Source organism: Thamnophis sirtalis, unplaced genomic scaffold (genome assembly GCF_051295495.1).
Source record: "Thamnophis sirtalis isolate CommonGarterSnake01/CBP01778 unplaced genomic scaffold, rThaSir2_p1.2 scaffold_7, whole genome shotgun sequence".
NCBI classification, from domain to species: domain Eukaryota; kingdom Metazoa; phylum Chordata; class Lepidosauria; order Squamata; family Natricidae; genus Thamnophis; species Thamnophis sirtalis.
In genome coordinates this window covers 62059019-62075287 of record NW_028261387.1, presented here as the reverse complement: position 1 = coordinate 62075287, position 16269 = coordinate 62059019, and the positions used below count along the sequence as shown (strand labels likewise).

The 16269-nt window shown below is 39.3% G+C and overlaps 1 protein-coding gene across 2 annotated transcripts in view; it reads left to right on the top strand.

Moving 5' to 3' along the window:
* Positions 1–10724: 10724 nt before the first annotated feature.
* ARL8A (ARF like GTPase 8A) overlaps positions 10725–16269 on the top strand; it is a 65482-nt gene continuing 59937 nt past the window's right edge. The window contains exon 1 of one of the 2 annotated variants that reach the window (XM_087720222.1): positions 10725–11407. In XM_087720222.1, coding sequence (XP_087576348.1) covers positions 11285–11407 — 123 coding nt within the window. In that variant the 5' untranslated portion in view covers positions 10725–11284. The remainder of the gene's footprint in view (positions 11408–16269) is intronic. The other variant, XM_014053891.2, reaches the window with a different exon arrangement.

The following is a 16269-nucleotide window of genomic DNA, read 5'->3' as shown; positions in this document are numbered from 1 at the left end:
GAGGGTCCGCAACTTGGGAGTCCTCCTGGATCCACAGCTGTCATTCGACCACCATTTAACGGCTGTGACCAGGGGGGCATTCGCCCAGGTACGCCTGGTGCGCCAGTTGCGACCCTACCTGAACCGGGAGGCACTCACAACAGTCACTCGGGCCCTTGTGCTCTCTAGGCTGGAATACTGCAATGTGCTCTACATGGGGCTGCCCTTGAGGAGCATCCGGCGACTTCAGTTAGTGCAGAACGCGGCCGCGCGAGTGATCGCGGGTGCACCCCGATTCACCCGCATAACACCTATCCTCCGCGAGCTGCGCTGGCTACCTGTCGATCTCCGGATGCGCTTCAAGGTGCTTTTACTCACCCATAAAGCCCTACATGGCAGTGGATCTGGATACTTGAGAGACCGCCTTCTGCCGATTACCTCCCTACGACCTATAAGATCGCATAGACTGGGCCTCCTCCGCATTCCATCGGCCAGCCAGTGTCGGCTGGCAACTACAAGGAGGAGGGCCTTTTCAGCAGTCGCCCCGACCCTTTGGAACGAGCTCCCCGTGGAGATTCGTACCCTCTCCACCGTCCAAGCCTTCCGCACAGCCTTGAAGAACTGGCTCGCCCGTCAGGCCTGGGGATAAGGACCGTCACCCCGCCCGAATATTGAATGCATGGTGTTGATTTTATTATATGTTGTCGTCTTAATGTTGTATTCCCCCTCCCTTGGTTTTCTGTGAGCCGCCCTGAGTCCCCTCAGGGAAAAGGGCGGCCTACAAATGTCAATAAAACCAAAACCAAACCAATCCTACTTAAGGAGCAGGTAACAGCTATGGCTAAGAAGGCTTTTGCACAAGTCTATCTTGTGTGCCAATTATAATCCTACCTGAACTAGATAGTTGTTCAGTTAGTCACTCTATCATCTCACATATGACTCTTGTAATGCAGTCTACATAGGGCTGCCTTGAAAAACACTCAGAAGTTGCAACTAGTCCAGAATGCACCACTATGGTGTACATTATGGATGTGTCACATGATGGTTGTGACATCATATCACAATTCAGTGGGTTGGCTATCCTTGTATGTTCCAGGTCAATTAAGTGTCATGTAATGAAATTAAGAAATATGGCTTCTTGGTCACAGCACCTGCTCTCTGGAACATTTTCCCTGAGACTTGTTTGGCTCTTATCCCATCTGAGTTAAAAGAAACCCTTAAAATCTAACTGTTTCCCCAGGCCTTGAGTTAGATTGGGTTGCAGAACCTGTGGGTTTTATTAACTTAAAATGAACAGTTTTCTTTTCTTCAGATGCTTGAGATTGTATTTTTATTTTTATAATTATTTCATTAATACATGGTGTCCAGGATTGCTATGGAGTTAAGAAGTCCTATAAATTGAATTAATTGGTTTGTATTCTGTCATGAAATACAGCCTGATTTAAACAAGGTACTTTAAATGAGAAAGTGAGACTTCCATGTAGAGGCGATCACATTTAAATATATGGTTAACCTACGAAATATTCAATCAGTCTGTAAGCATTAACACACAATAGCTTAGCTGAATGTATTATTGGCTTGCTAGTGTTATGTTCAAATGGATGACTATATAAAATACGCATATTTTATATACTTAAATAAAATTGGAAAACATATTGTAATATATTTCTTTCCATCCCCAGTTTTGTATAAGTTAGATGCTCTGTAACTAACAAATTAGGGCTAAAATACATAGGAAGTTGACTTAAAATAAGCAAAAGCGCTAATCCACTTTACTCAGCATTGGTGATATTATCTGAAATGGGGATACCAACTTTCCCAGCCATATTTTCAGGTGTCTGGTAAAATCCACAATAACATATTACAGGTCACATTGTCATGCAGATGTTACAAATTACAGTACTGTATGTGTCATTTGCACAGTTATATCATGTGCAAATAATACCACTTGCATTCATTGTCAAGCCTAGCCATATCTGGAGGGCTTATGCATACAGAATAAATGTTCTACCTCTGAATTGAATGTTTTTATTATGTTTTCTCTCACTGTTGAAAAAAGTAAACCATGTTTGTTAAAATAAAGTTGCGCTGTATTCTTTCTGATCTTTTCCCACCAAGCAAGGCTAGTGACCCCAATATAATAAATAATTTGCACGCATGAATCTTTAACATTCCACTTTAAAGCATAAAAATGTAGTCACTGACCTCTTTATTTCTACTGTGGTTTTTATATGAAGAAAATACTAAGGAAATTATCCTCCATCCACGTGACTGCAAACCTATGGCACCTATGCCAAAGGTGGCACATACGCTATCGCCAGCTGCTCTTTGGGTTTCTGGCGCGCACCAGCTGATCTTCACACATGCTGGAGTGCCGAAACCCAAAGATCAGCTGGCGGGTGCGCATGCCACCTTGTCTTCAGGTTTGTGGCGCTCTGGCATGCATGAAGACCAGCTGGCTGTTATGCATGTGCGTGCCAGGAACCAGAAGACCAGGTGCCTGGTGCGCACATAAGCACTGGCTTAAGTCTTTGAGTTTTCAGGGCTCCAGCAAGCACATGCGTGCACACACATTCCAGTTTGGGCACTCGGTGCCAAAAAGGTTCGCCATCACTAATCTAACCTGATCAAAATGGAGAATAATCAAAAAAGAAATCTTAGTTAATTGTGATAGAAATACTTTTTGCATGAGTTTTCCTGAAGCTTATCTTAAAATGAAGCGGTGTGTTTTTGACAGTAAGAATTCATATGCCTTTGAAAATGTATTTTTAATCTTATGTTGAATTTAGGAGCAGTTGCCCAAAGCAGTGGTTATCTCATGCTAATTGTGCATAAAAGCAGGACATTTCTATATACCCTACAGCTTAGGGTATTAGAAGGTAGTATTTATATAGCATGCAGTTGCTAAGGTTTATGCATAAATGCTTTGTTAAAGTATTCAGTGAAGTTGAAGAGAAAAGAAGGAGGTGGAAGCAGGGGGGAGATATTGGAACAAGCAGTTCACAAAAAGCCAAAATTTTCTCATTCAGAATAAATTCTGCCACAATAAATTTATTTTATAGTGTGAACATTTTATGGTGTGAAATTTGGAACACATGTTTCTCCTGTGCAGAGTAGAAAAATTACATTAGCAATCTCTAATCCTCTGAGGATTAGAAGGTACATCATACTTTCTCATTTATATAATCCATCTACCTTGTTACAGATGAGAAGGGGATAGATCTCAAGAGTCTTCCATTTGAAAATGGGTTGAGCGGAAATAACAAGTGAAAAGAATTATGAAAGAATAAGTGGGTAAACAGGAAAAAACATTCATAGGTGCCTTTGAAATATATATCCCTAGGCTTAATGAATATTGCTTGATTTTAGCCCGATATGAACATAGTCATGGTTTATAAGTATTATGTGTCTGAATCCATACAGTGCGACCTTTTCACATGCTATAACTAAAAGAACCATGACGTAAACTGTGAATGCAATCCATGTCTGGCCCGCCTTTGTTGCTGTTGCAGGCTGCTTACTATCCATGAATAGTCCACATTGTTGTGGAAAAAAGAGGTCTACTGAAAAATGAACCAAAGCAATGGAGAACTGAAACCAATTTTCTTTATTAAAACACGCTATTATAGTAATCAATGAGCTTCTGGCCAAATGGACCAACAGCCCCAACAATAGATGATATAGTAGTATTATACTAGTTAAAAAGGTGCATCAACAGTCATGAATAATTAATTACATTACATAGACACGAAAAAACCCCAAGTCTGTATCAGCAATAGTCAATCAGCTTCAGTCTTGTAGCTGGCGCCTTGATCTTGTCATCAATCCTGGTCTATGTTCCTTTTTGTTTTATGGTTTCTTACTCGGGATCACTTTAAACTGAATTACAGTATCAAAGGGCATCATAAATCCCAACCATTTTGATTCTATGTAATCTCCTATCGACCCAGGACACATGATTTAAAAATAAAAATCAAAGTCCTAATTAATCACATTTACTTTTAAAAAATATTAACTTTCAACTCCACAGTTTATTGTTAATACAAACCAGTGTGATGCTCTTTTTGGTTCTGGAGAGCAGATGAATGTCCTTGCATGCTGAGACAAGGGTAACAAGAGAAACTATGAAATGAAGGGAAGTTTGCAATTTTAAAAGGAGTGCAATGCAATTCTTTCTGACCCTAAAAATTAGTGGATTTTCCAAATCAACTAGCCTGAATCACCTTAGAAGTATTTCAAAGAATAATAGACAAGGTCTCCTGGAATCGATAGCATGTAGGATTGTTTGTGTGTATGTATACAGGTAGTCCTCAATCTATGACTGTAATGGAGTTTGCCCATTATGGTCACAAATGGTGACAACCATTACATGAGATAGCTTCACTTAATGCCGCCACCTCCTTGCTCTCCTTGAAATCACCATTAAATGAATGTGCAGGTCATTAAGCAAGCATGGGGTAGCTCAAGGGTGGAGGAAACCCCGGGAATCCCATTACCAGCAGAGTCCATAAAGGAAGCAGACAAGCAGCAAAAAGCCAAAAACAGCAGCAGGAAAGAAAAGCCTAGATTAGGGCCCAAAACCATGTTCCAAACAAGCTTTGGTGGGAGCAGAGGTAAAATGCTACCGGTAGTAAAATACTTTAAAAAGTTAAAAAAAAAATAAAAATCAACAGTTCCGACGATAGAACGTTGCATAGCTGAACTTCGGAACTTTAAAAAAAAAAACATTTTAAGCATTTTTTTTAATTACAGATTCTCTGGAAACGTGGGGTGGGGTATCCGTTTTTGCTCCCAGCAGACTTCCCTAAAAGAAAGGAGAAAGAAGGGAGAAAGAAAGAAAAAGAAAGAGAGGAAGGGAAGGAAAAAGGAGAGAAAGGAAAGACTACAAACCTGGCACTAGACGCAGCTTCAGAGGATAATCCAGGGGAATGGAGCTAGAGGTCATCTAGTCCAACCCTGCTCTAGCAGGACATTGTTAAAGTGAGTTTCTGTCTTTTGATTCCCAGTTACATGACTACATAGCCACGCCCACCCAGTCACAGGACTCCCACCAAGCCATGTCCACAGAATCGGTAGTAAAAAAATTAGATTTCACCACTGGAGCTGGGCCTCTGCTCTAATCAGCTGGCTATTGGGAGGTTGCAAACCTCACTTGACTCTTGCTAGGCTTTGGGGCATCCAGCCACCTGAACACAAAGGATGAGCTTCCCAAAACCTTTACCATGCTTAAATCTTGGTCGATTCTAATATTTTCTCTGAAGTTCTATCCAATCCCTAAAGGGACTAAAGATCAAGACTATCAGAAGTAAAAGTAAAGGTTTTAAAGTTGGTTTTTTGATCAAGGCTAAAATAGATATGTTGTTATCTGCGATACCTTCAACGGACTTTTGCTGATATCAATACTGAAATGATGAAGCCTTAAAATTTTGTTTACAGATGAGATATGGAAGAAGATATTGCATACTGTATTTTAAACTAGCATTGTTTACACTTGTATGAAGGGGTAAGTATTTATTTATTGTCTCCCTTTTATTAGTCTTTTTTCTTCCCAGGATACAAACCAGAGGTGGTATTCAACCAGTTTTGACAGGTTCTGGAGAACTGGTAGCTGAAATTTTGAGTAGTTTGGAGCGTGACCCGACAAAAGCGTGAACGTCATAAGCGCGCAGACAAAACCACGGCGCTAAAACCGCGATGTCAAAAGCGCGCCGACAACATCGCGCCGACAGAAGCGCGATTTAAGTTAAGGTAAGGTTTAGGTTTAGGTTTAGGTTTAGGTTTAGGGTTAGGTTTAGGGTTAGGTTTAGGGTTAGGTTACAGCGCGCTTCTGTCGGCGCGCTGTTGTTGGTGCGCTTCAGGGCTCATTCGTCGCTCCTTCGGCGTGCGGTTTTGTTGGCGCGGTTTTGTCACCGCGGTTTAGTGAAGCGCGCTTTTGTCGTTCGCGCATTTGTGGTGGAACCATTTGGAGAACCGGCAAATTGGCTGGCCCTGCCCCTGCTGCTTCCCAGGTGATCTTCTTTTGTTGCCCTGAACAGGAGGAACTGTAGTAATCTTCCTCTGCCACGTCCATAAAGCCACACCCACAGAACCGGTAGTAAAAAACATTTGAATCCCACCATTGATACAAACTCAACTATGAGAAAGCCAGGCAGATGGGGAAAACTCATCCACCTCAACACTGCGATCATTAGCAAGAAGAGAATTGATGGTTGCATTTGTATTTATTGCAGAGGAAGCAAAGAGAATAAGCAGGCACACAATCGGAAATATAGATTAAAAAAGATGTACCGGTGCTGGTTTTTTTGTACAGCATTTCACAGCTGTAAGTGCAAACTGCTTAGGAGGCAAACAAAACCTTTATGAAACCGATCAGGGTCTTATCAATTTCAGGCACCAGCTGCAAACCTACTAAGCCCTCTATTCTAATTAACAATTGAGATCACAGAGCTGTGCTTGTTCACCTGTGGTTAATACTTTTTAGGAATACTGTACACTGCTAGGGAGAAATGAGATCACTTGTTTAGCCAATCTCTCTATTCTTCAAGGCTGGAAGCAAAAGAAAAAACACAGATCAGGCACTGGATAATGCATACTAACTCACTGTATTGGCAAATACCAGACTGAGAAAGAAAGATGCTGCAAAGATCTTAAATGCATACATTCATCATCATCATTGTAAATGGCAATAGTAATAGTTGCTATCTGGGGCAGACGCTAAATGAGGATTATCTGTATTTCTTTCAGGCAAGAAAAGGATTAGGAGCTGAGTTCTGGAAATGGAATAGTTTCCTTAGATATGACAGGATTATGCAAATGGAGAAGGTGGACCTCGTTTCTGTCACATCCAAAGAAGATGTTCTAAAAATACATTCTTTTTTATTTCAGCCATAATGCTACACTATTTGGAGGTGCCATAGTTTTATGGCAGATATACTGCTTAAAAATAACAAGTTTCCCATTTGGTAGACTTAGTGAAAAGGTTACTTTGTTCTGTAAATCTAACCAGCATTATTACTGCATAAATATTGTGGAAAGATAATCCTTATTCTTAAAGATTTTAAATATCACAGGAATTTTACTCATAGCTGTATGGTTAATGTCATTATATAATAAAATCACTAAAGAGCATTGGTCTTCCATCTTTCTAGAATCTTTAGAGCTTTAAAATTACATGAAATGGGACCAGATCATTTGCTGGACCATCTCCCCTGTTATATCATCTACCTGTCCCATCAGATCTGGCAGGAAGGATAGGTTATGGGTTCAGTCTGCTAAAAAATTCCATCTGATGCCCAGGGGACGAACCTTTTCTGTCATGGAAGGTATCTGGAAATGTTTAGCTCCAACCATATTAATTTTCTGGAAAATCTCTAAAAATAAGGTTTCTCCTATAGCCTGGGCAATTGCCTAGAGACAGGGAGCCTACAAGATGGCTATATTGTATTCAGGTGGTCCTCACTTATTGACCACTCATTCAGCAACTATTCAAAATTACAATGGTGATTTATGACAGATCCTCAAAATTGAAGCTGCTATAGGGTCCCCATGGCCATGTGATCACATTTAAGCACTTAGCAACTGGTGTACATTTATAATGTTTGCAACTTCTCACAGTCACAGTCACATAATTGCCTTTTTCAATCTTGTCAGCGGGCTTCCAACAAGCAAAAGAAAGTGCTGAAGATCTGGTTTTGCTAGTGGGCCTGGGGAACCCAGAACGGGATGGAGCCCATTAAATGGCTCATGAGATCTGCCGTCACCGGGGCAAGGGGTGATTATATTTGTTATGTTATGTTATATTATGTTATTATATATTATAATATTATAGTAATGTAATGTAATGTAATGTAATGTAATAATAATATAATATAATATAATATAATATAATATAATATAATATAATATAATATAATATAATATAATATAATATAATATAATATAATATAATATAATATAATATAATATAATATAATATAATATAATATAATATAATATAATTAATATAATATATTATTACATTACATTATATTATTATATTATTTGATCCTTTTTATTGTTTTCAGTTTATTGTTTTAAATGATGTTTTATATTCTGTAAGCCGCCTTGAGTTGCCATGTGCAAATAGGCAGCAATATAAATTCAATAATTAAAAAATAATTAAAAATAAACTCAATTGGGAAGGAAACAGGAATTGCAAATGTTGCAGTTATGTAACATGCTCAGCAACTGCAGGTGAGTTGCTTAATGATAGCAGGTGGAACTGATGTAAGTTAGCACGCCACATGGCATTTCACTTTGACCATGTTGTTTAAGCAATGGAGTTGACAGTCCTAAACGTGGTTGGTAAGTAAGGACTACTTATATAGGATGTGGGTCCATTCTCTCACAATTTTATGCATAGTTAATTATTTCTAGAAGTTATTTATACTTGTTTTTAACATTTGTTTTATTGTAGACTTCCCAAGATCACATTTGTGAGATGGGCAGCTATATAAATTCGATTAGTCGAGAGGTTGGAGTTATAATTAACCAGAGACAATGCTATTTTGCCTAACTTTCTAAGATACAGATTGGTCGAAACTAAATAACAGCCTTCCTTTAGTTTTTGAAGGATTTGGAAAAGGCAATGAGCTCAATTTTTTTCAGTGGGAACAAAATAGCTGTTACTCCTCCTATAATTAAAGCATAACACTCCTCATTTGTGCTAATTCAGATTTGTATTTTTATATAGTATGCAGATCATTCAGGATTTAGTTTAAGGAGTGCAGAAACCAGCTGGCTTTATCTCTTAAGCCATTACCTTTACTTTATCTGGTTGATGGCGCTTCGCTTTTTAAAAACAGAAATCAAAGATCCCATAAAACTGAATTCTGTTTTACAGTATGGCAATAGTTCAAAAGATAAGTTGTACCTTGTATTTCTTCACGGTTTAGAATTGAAGTGTCTTTTGACCCTGATTGGCAAGAGTGAAGAAAACAAGAGTTATAGCTGGAAGCAGAAATTAAAGGCTTTTGAAAAAGCATAATTTGAAGGAAGACATGCAGTTACACTACCGTATTGAAGAATGAAACCTGATTAAAGCAATCTTTCAGATGGCAAATGAACCATAACATTTAAACTGATTGACTCCACTTCATTTAGTAGCTTCTGCTATTTGTCTTTCTTTGCCATTTTTCCTAAGACAACAAGTTGAAACCATCAAATTGTCACACCTGCACAAACAGGTCACATATATTTTTCAAAAACTGCTTGTAAAATTCATGAGTAAATGCTAGCCATATTTGAATTTTAGATGATTTGGTTTGATTAAGTATTCATATTTATTTGTTTACCATATATAAACCCTGCTTTCTCCCAGTAAAACCAGGTTTCTAGTTAATCTTGTAAGACAACATAAGCAATAAAATCTGACAATTACAAAAATACAGATCTCCATAAAATATAAAATTCATAAGCAACAATAATAAAACAACAGCAAGAAAAAAATCCAAACGCACCAATTGTAAAACCAGAATCCTAACAGGAGTCATTTGAGTATAAAAATAAGTGTTTAATCTCTTCCTGAAGCAGAGATGAGAAGAACTGAACTGCATTTCAAGGGAAAGGGAATTCTATCAAGCAGTATTCTTACTTTTGTATATTCCAACAGACTCAAGATCAGACTTCATAGTAGTAACTCCTTTGAGGAAGACTGGAACTCCTGATTTGTAGTATGGAGAAAATAGGTTCAAATAGATAGGACTAAATCCATGGGATAGTGCAACTATTATAAATATATGCCAGTTGCCAAACACGGGAATTTTGATCATGTGACCATGGAGATACTACAACAATCATAAGTGTGAGCACTGGTCATAAGCCACTTTTACAGTGCCATTCTAATGGTCCCTAAACATATGGTTGTAAGTCAAGGACTCCCTGTAGAATCTTTCAACCATTGTAAGTAGTTAATAAGGATATTGTGGTTCTGTGTTGGAAGCACCCAAATGCTTCCGTGGAAAGGATTTACCAGTTGCCCAGGGGACGCCCAGTTGGGAGTGCCTTTCGTGTTTCCAAGAAATTGTTCACCAAAGTGGTACCTATTTATCGGCTTGTGGTCGCCCACTTTCGAACTGTTAGATTGGCAGGAGCTGGAGCATGTAACGGGAGCTCACCCCACTCAGCAGCAGCAACAGGTCTTGAACTCAAGGCTGCCAATCATTAGCCTAGCATTCTAACCTCATCAGCCACCGTGTCCCCTTGAGAGTATAGTACTAAAGACTTTTGAGAGATCTAGAGGACAGGGATGGTCATAAACCCCACCACATACTATTCATTAGAGCAGTAATTGTGCTGTATCTAGATCCAGATCTGAATCCTGACAGAGGGTTATGTGTGTGTTTGTGTGTGTATCCAGACAATCTGCTTTTCCCAAGGTTGTTTGTAATTACCATCCCACTAGCTTCTCTACCATCTTCCTGCAAAAGAGAAGGTTGATGATAGGGCAACAAGAATCCCAAACTGCTGAGTCCTTGAGAGGTAAGGGATGAAGGTAAGTACCTTCTCCAAGACAGCTGGGATTTTCTTTCTGCAATAAAGCAATGGCTGTTTCAAGGCCCTAGTTTTTTGCCTCCTCCTCAATAGCCTGTACTTACCAAGTGGGACACAAATGAAGCTCCAAGTGGCAAACTGGCATCTGCAATTTTTTTTTTTTACTCTTACAACAGGAACATTTCTCTGAAATGGGTTTTTGTGCAACAATTCCGAGCTTTAACAAGCGCTGCCCGAATGGCTGTGTTCTTGCACAACAGATTTACCCTTGATTTAATTTAACCGTGATTTATTCAATTAAGCTAATTTCCGAAGGTTCCCCGTACGGCCGGTAAACCATAAATTAATCACACGGTCGGCTTCACACAACCCCCTGAAACGTGACTCGCTGGCGTGTGTCAGACGAACGCCAGCCTGCCTCAGCCATTGGCTCGGGCGGATCTTGAGCTTCTACCGCAAAGCAAAGTAGATCTGACGTCCGACTGCGTCCTAGGCCTCGGCAGAAGGAATCGAGGTCCTCGCCTCGGCGCGGAGTCCTCCGCTTCTCTAGAGGCCACTGCTGGGTTGAGCGCCAGAGACCGTCGAGATCAGCGGCTCCACCCCGGCCGGAGAGCTGCTGACTGACCCCACCCATCAGCGGCTGCTGAGCGACTGGAGCGAGGCGAGCTCAAGACCCCGGCGGCTGTAGCGGCAAGGCCGGATCGTTCCGGGGGGGAAGAGTAGAGGCGCTGGGCCTGGCTGCGCTGAACGATCGGGGCCGGGAGTCGAAGGCAGGATGCTGGCGCTCTTCACGAAGCTGCTGGACTGGTTCCGGGCGCTCTTCTGGAAGGAGGAGATGGAGCTGACCCTGGTGGGGCTGCAGTACTCGGGCAAGACCACCTTCGTCAACGTGATCGCGGTAAGATGCCGGGTGGCGAGCATCACGGCGGGGGCCGGTGGAGGGTGGGGTGGGGGTAGCACCGAGCATTCTTCTCCGGCCCGTGCCGTCCAGATGTGCCTAGGTGTAATTGGACTCCAGCTCCCAAGATTGCCAGCTAGGCCTTCGGATGCCTTGGCTCACAGTGCTGGTGCCGTGATCCCGGGGAGTGTTGGGTGGGCACCACGTTGGGGAACGTCGGCCCCGATGAAGGCGCTGCCACCTTCTCATGCTTGAGCATCTCTCAGCCTTAAAGGCCTTCCTCCGCCCAGGGAAAGATAAAAGCCCCCTCCCTCCTCCATCAGCAGACCCTATTCTTTCAAGGAAAGCCATCTACCCACTTCTCTAATAAGGGGACATTGCTGCTTTCCTTTCCTCTTCTTCCCAGTGATGAAATCCTCCCTTTTTCTGCAAAAAAAGGGTAGTTGCTCTCCTTTCACACTATTTTGCCCTTCCACAATATCAGTGGAAATAGCGTATTCAACATGAGCAAAGCCTTTCAGGTCACATTATCCACTACCCCACCCACTGTCTCAGATGGTGGTCCTGAGATGCGAAAGAGATCACAAAAAGGAAAAACAAATGTTGTGTTTTGTTTTTAAATTATCCTAATGTATCCTAATACTTCAGTTCTTAATGTCCCCTCTGCATTTGATTGGTTTGATAGTCTTCTTGCTTTTGTGGTGCCTGAAATGTATGTTTGAGTAGGTCCTGGAGGGGGTGGGGTGGTGGCAGAAGGATGCTGTTTCATCTTCTGTGGTGAATGGTAATTTTATCTCCCATCTTTCCCAATCAATATGTCAGTTAACACTATGTATGTGCCATGCATCTGTGTGTGAGTGATCTTTTATTTTAAGTGAATTTAACATTACAGTAGGATTTGCTGTTGAAATATCTTGGAGGAATGCATTTTAAGAGGCTGCTTTGAGGAACGATAACTGTACAGTTGCAGAAAATATCCTTACTCTGGCTATTTTGACTTCGTCTGCCTTGCAGGTTTTTTCTCTCCTGCCTCCCTCCTATGCATCTGCAGTAATGGCTTCAAAGTATGCATTTATGGAAAGGGCCAAGGAAGACATTAGAGAGCATATGGGATGGAGAACATTGACCATTGGGAATACTGATAGCAATCCAAAGCTTTCCGTCTTCAGGGCCTCCCACGTAGCTGGCCCTGCATATTTATTCCTTCATATTTATACTGTTGTCTTGTCAGTTGTAAAACTGAACTTCTTCGATCTTATCCTCTTCCTGGGAAGAAAACTAAAGCATGGATCAGATCAAATTCATGTGGCAGCTTCTCTGAATACTGAGCATTTTAATTGGTAGAAAACAGTAGGCATGAAGATTGCATATTTTCCTACTATATTTTCCCATTACTGTAGTTTTAATGGAGCCATTTTAAGATGCAGTAGTAGAGACAAGCTTTCTTTATTTAAAAAAAATCATGACTGGCATTTTTGTGTTTTGGGGCAGAATATTTTAACTTATATTGTAAATAATTTATTGTAGCTAATACTGGAAACTCAAATTTAACATGTTTCTAAATTAAAAGGTATATTTTCAGATACTTTATTTTGAATAAAATCTATGCTCTAGAGTTTATGCTAACTGGTATTCTCTCTTTTGTTACTGCTTTGTTTGTTCTGGAAATTTGTAGTTATTGCTACATAATTTCCCAAGATGTTCGATGTTGTTTTCTGAATACTGGAGATCTGAGTGAATAAATTGATAATATGCTAAATAGGAAAATCTGTGAAACATGATGTGCTTTGTTACTGCTCACTGATTCAGCACTGGCTATTGGACAAACCACGGATATTGCAAATAATTAGTGAGGGTCCCTGCCATTTCTTGTACCTGCATTTTTTAATGTGCTTGATATTAATTTTCTTTCCTACACTATCCGAGGCATTAAAAATCTTTTCTTTGAATTAAGTTGTAATTCTTGGTGACTTCATGACTATGTTTTTGTAATTTTCTTGTCAATCATATAGAGATGGCTTGCCATTACAATACTTTCTTGAAGTAGTTTCTTGATTATTCAATCTACCCTAAAGGTCTGGGATTTTCTGATAATGTACCATCCAAGTATTTTGATTATCAAGTTGGATAAGTAATGCTATCTAGCTGACACCTTTGGATAAGTAAAATACTCATCTCCTTTTATCTATAAGATAATGAAGAGAAAGAGACAAGTAGTCCTTGACTTAGGACACATTGTTTTATGACTATCCTGAGTTATGACGGCCTTGGAATAGTACTTTACAGCTTGTAAAGTACTTCTGCCCTTCATAAAATGTCACATACCCACATGCACAATCATGTGACCAGATTTTTGGCACTTTAATTGGCTCACCTTTAGGACTGGCCGTGATTTTCATCGCTTTTTGCCAATTTCTGGCAAAAAAACCCTCCACCCATTCAAGACAATGGATTTGTTTAACAATCACAGTTTACTTAATGACCATGCTAACTACTGTTGTTATTTGTTTAACGACTGCCCAATGTGGGTGTCTTAATTTAGGACTGCAAAACAACTTACGATTTCCAGTCCCAATTGTGGTTGTAAATTGAGCATCTTAGTGGATCTTAGAATAATCTTAGTGATTATTCTTGGTGTAACCAAGTGAATTTTTCTGCCCATTAGTGGTTTGATTTAAAGGTAGTGAAACATATTTCCAGGCCTTGTTTGAGCAAAGTCTTTTACTATCAAGATAAATCCTTTCTAACCTGTTCCTGCAACTTGTCAATTCTTAATGTTTTTCCCAGTTATATCAAAGTCAATTCTTAATATTTCCCCAAAACACTTTCTTCTTTTCAACCAGTTAAATTTGGTTATTATGAACCAAGACTTTATCAGTTGGTATTCTGAAATCCTACAATTTTTTAACCTTCTCATTTTTAACCAGTTTTTCAACTCTGTGTTCCCACCAATTTCTCATTACTGCCACGTAATACTTTTTACATATGTTTTACATATATTCCAGTGAATCATTTTGACTATTTTATTTTGTTCATTACACTCAATTTGTATGATCTTCTTGCATGAACTGAGTTCATGATCTATTGTTTCTTCTGCTTCTTTGCACAATCTTCACTTTGAATCATTTGATTATTTTTCAATTCCAAGCTATTTTATTCTCCCCTTTCTAATGTACAATTTAAGGCAGAGAACATATTTAATACTCCTGCCTCCTATTTTTGCATATAATAATTCTGTGAGCTAGCTTGGCCTGAGAGAGTGACTTATCAGACAAGATCTCTAATATATATATACTAGAACACCTGTTATTTTAAAAATTGTTAAATAAGTAACTAGTAATAATTTGATTGGAATGCATATCCAGTTGTCTTTAAAAATCTGGTGTGGGTGTAATGTGAAATTTCATGTCTTTGTTCATGCCATATGTGAAAGTGTGGATTGAGAAATCCTTCATTCATGGCACTCATCCAGTAATGTATTGAATAATGTGGCCTTAGATACATTAGTCTGACTGTCTCCACCCATATTGTACCAATGTTATGATACTGATCCACCTTAGAGATTTATTGTACAGATTATAAAGAGAATGTATACTAAATGCTTAAAATATTTGTTGTCCAGTAATTTTCTTCCTTGCAAGCAGGTAAGAAAAATAACAGACTGTTGCATTGTATATCATGGTTATAGTGTTAGAGTTACTACTACTACTACTAGTACTACTACTGCTGCTGCTGCTGCTGTTGTTATTGTTGTTATAGTTATCATCATCATATAAGGCAAGCTAGAGCACATTTGCATCTTAGAGTAGCATGATTTTTGTAAACATCAACACCAATACAATAGCCATTTTGCAAATCAGACTGACTGTCCTTGGACACATGCTCTCTCAAAGTCTTTATTGCAATAGTAAAAGACACTTGAGAGCTGCAGACTCTTAAGTGATGCTATACATAATTTCCCTTTCAATGTATACAATTTCTCTATATATACTTGTGTAAGGAGGGGGGGTTAGGGTTAGAGGTTGGTTTTGAAAAAAAAAGCAAGTTGTTTCTGAGAGTGTTTTATATTCCATTAACTGTAACTGAAAGCATGTAATTTGTGAACATATTTTTGTGGCTAGAAAGCAGTCTTTAGGCTGGGTATTGTAGAATTTTTAAAAAATGGGACATGGGAATTTTGAGTAGAATTTTAAAATGTTAATTATGGTGTTAGTAAGGCATTTATAAGTGTGTTTTAAGCAAACTTGTTCTTTCTTTAAAAAATTAGCAAATAAATTATTTTTACAAATTAAAAAAAAACCCTTCATTTTCAGCAAGTCAGGTTTTGCTCTTTGAACATCTGATGTCATTGTGTTTGCTCTCTATATGTCCAAAGTTTTTTCAGGAAAACAGACTGAACAAGTCTTGAATGTCAAATGAGCAGGGAGCTCATTGGGAGAGGGAAAAATTTACAGGCTAATTTTTAGGCTAATCTTAGAAATAGTCACATCTGGAAGCACCAGTGTAAAGAAATCCCCCCTTCTTTTTTTAGCACAAAGTCGGAGCCTGACAAATGTTCAGGTAAGGCAATATCGAATAGGCCTTAGGGTAGCTAACATGCACAATACCATATAGGGGCTAAAAGGTTGTGGTGGAAAGTAGGTGGTGGAGCTTTTCATAATTATAACCCTTTTCTCCATTATTGTTGAAGAATAGGTGTAACAAATTGGAGAGTCAATTTTGGTTAGGGTAAAACAGGAGAGTGAGTTCTAGTAACACCTTAGCTATGAAAGACAGCTAAGTGACTTTGGGCCAGTCACTTTTTCTCAGTCCCATCCACCTCACAGGGTTGTTGTTGTGGTAAAAATACAAGAAGGATGTTG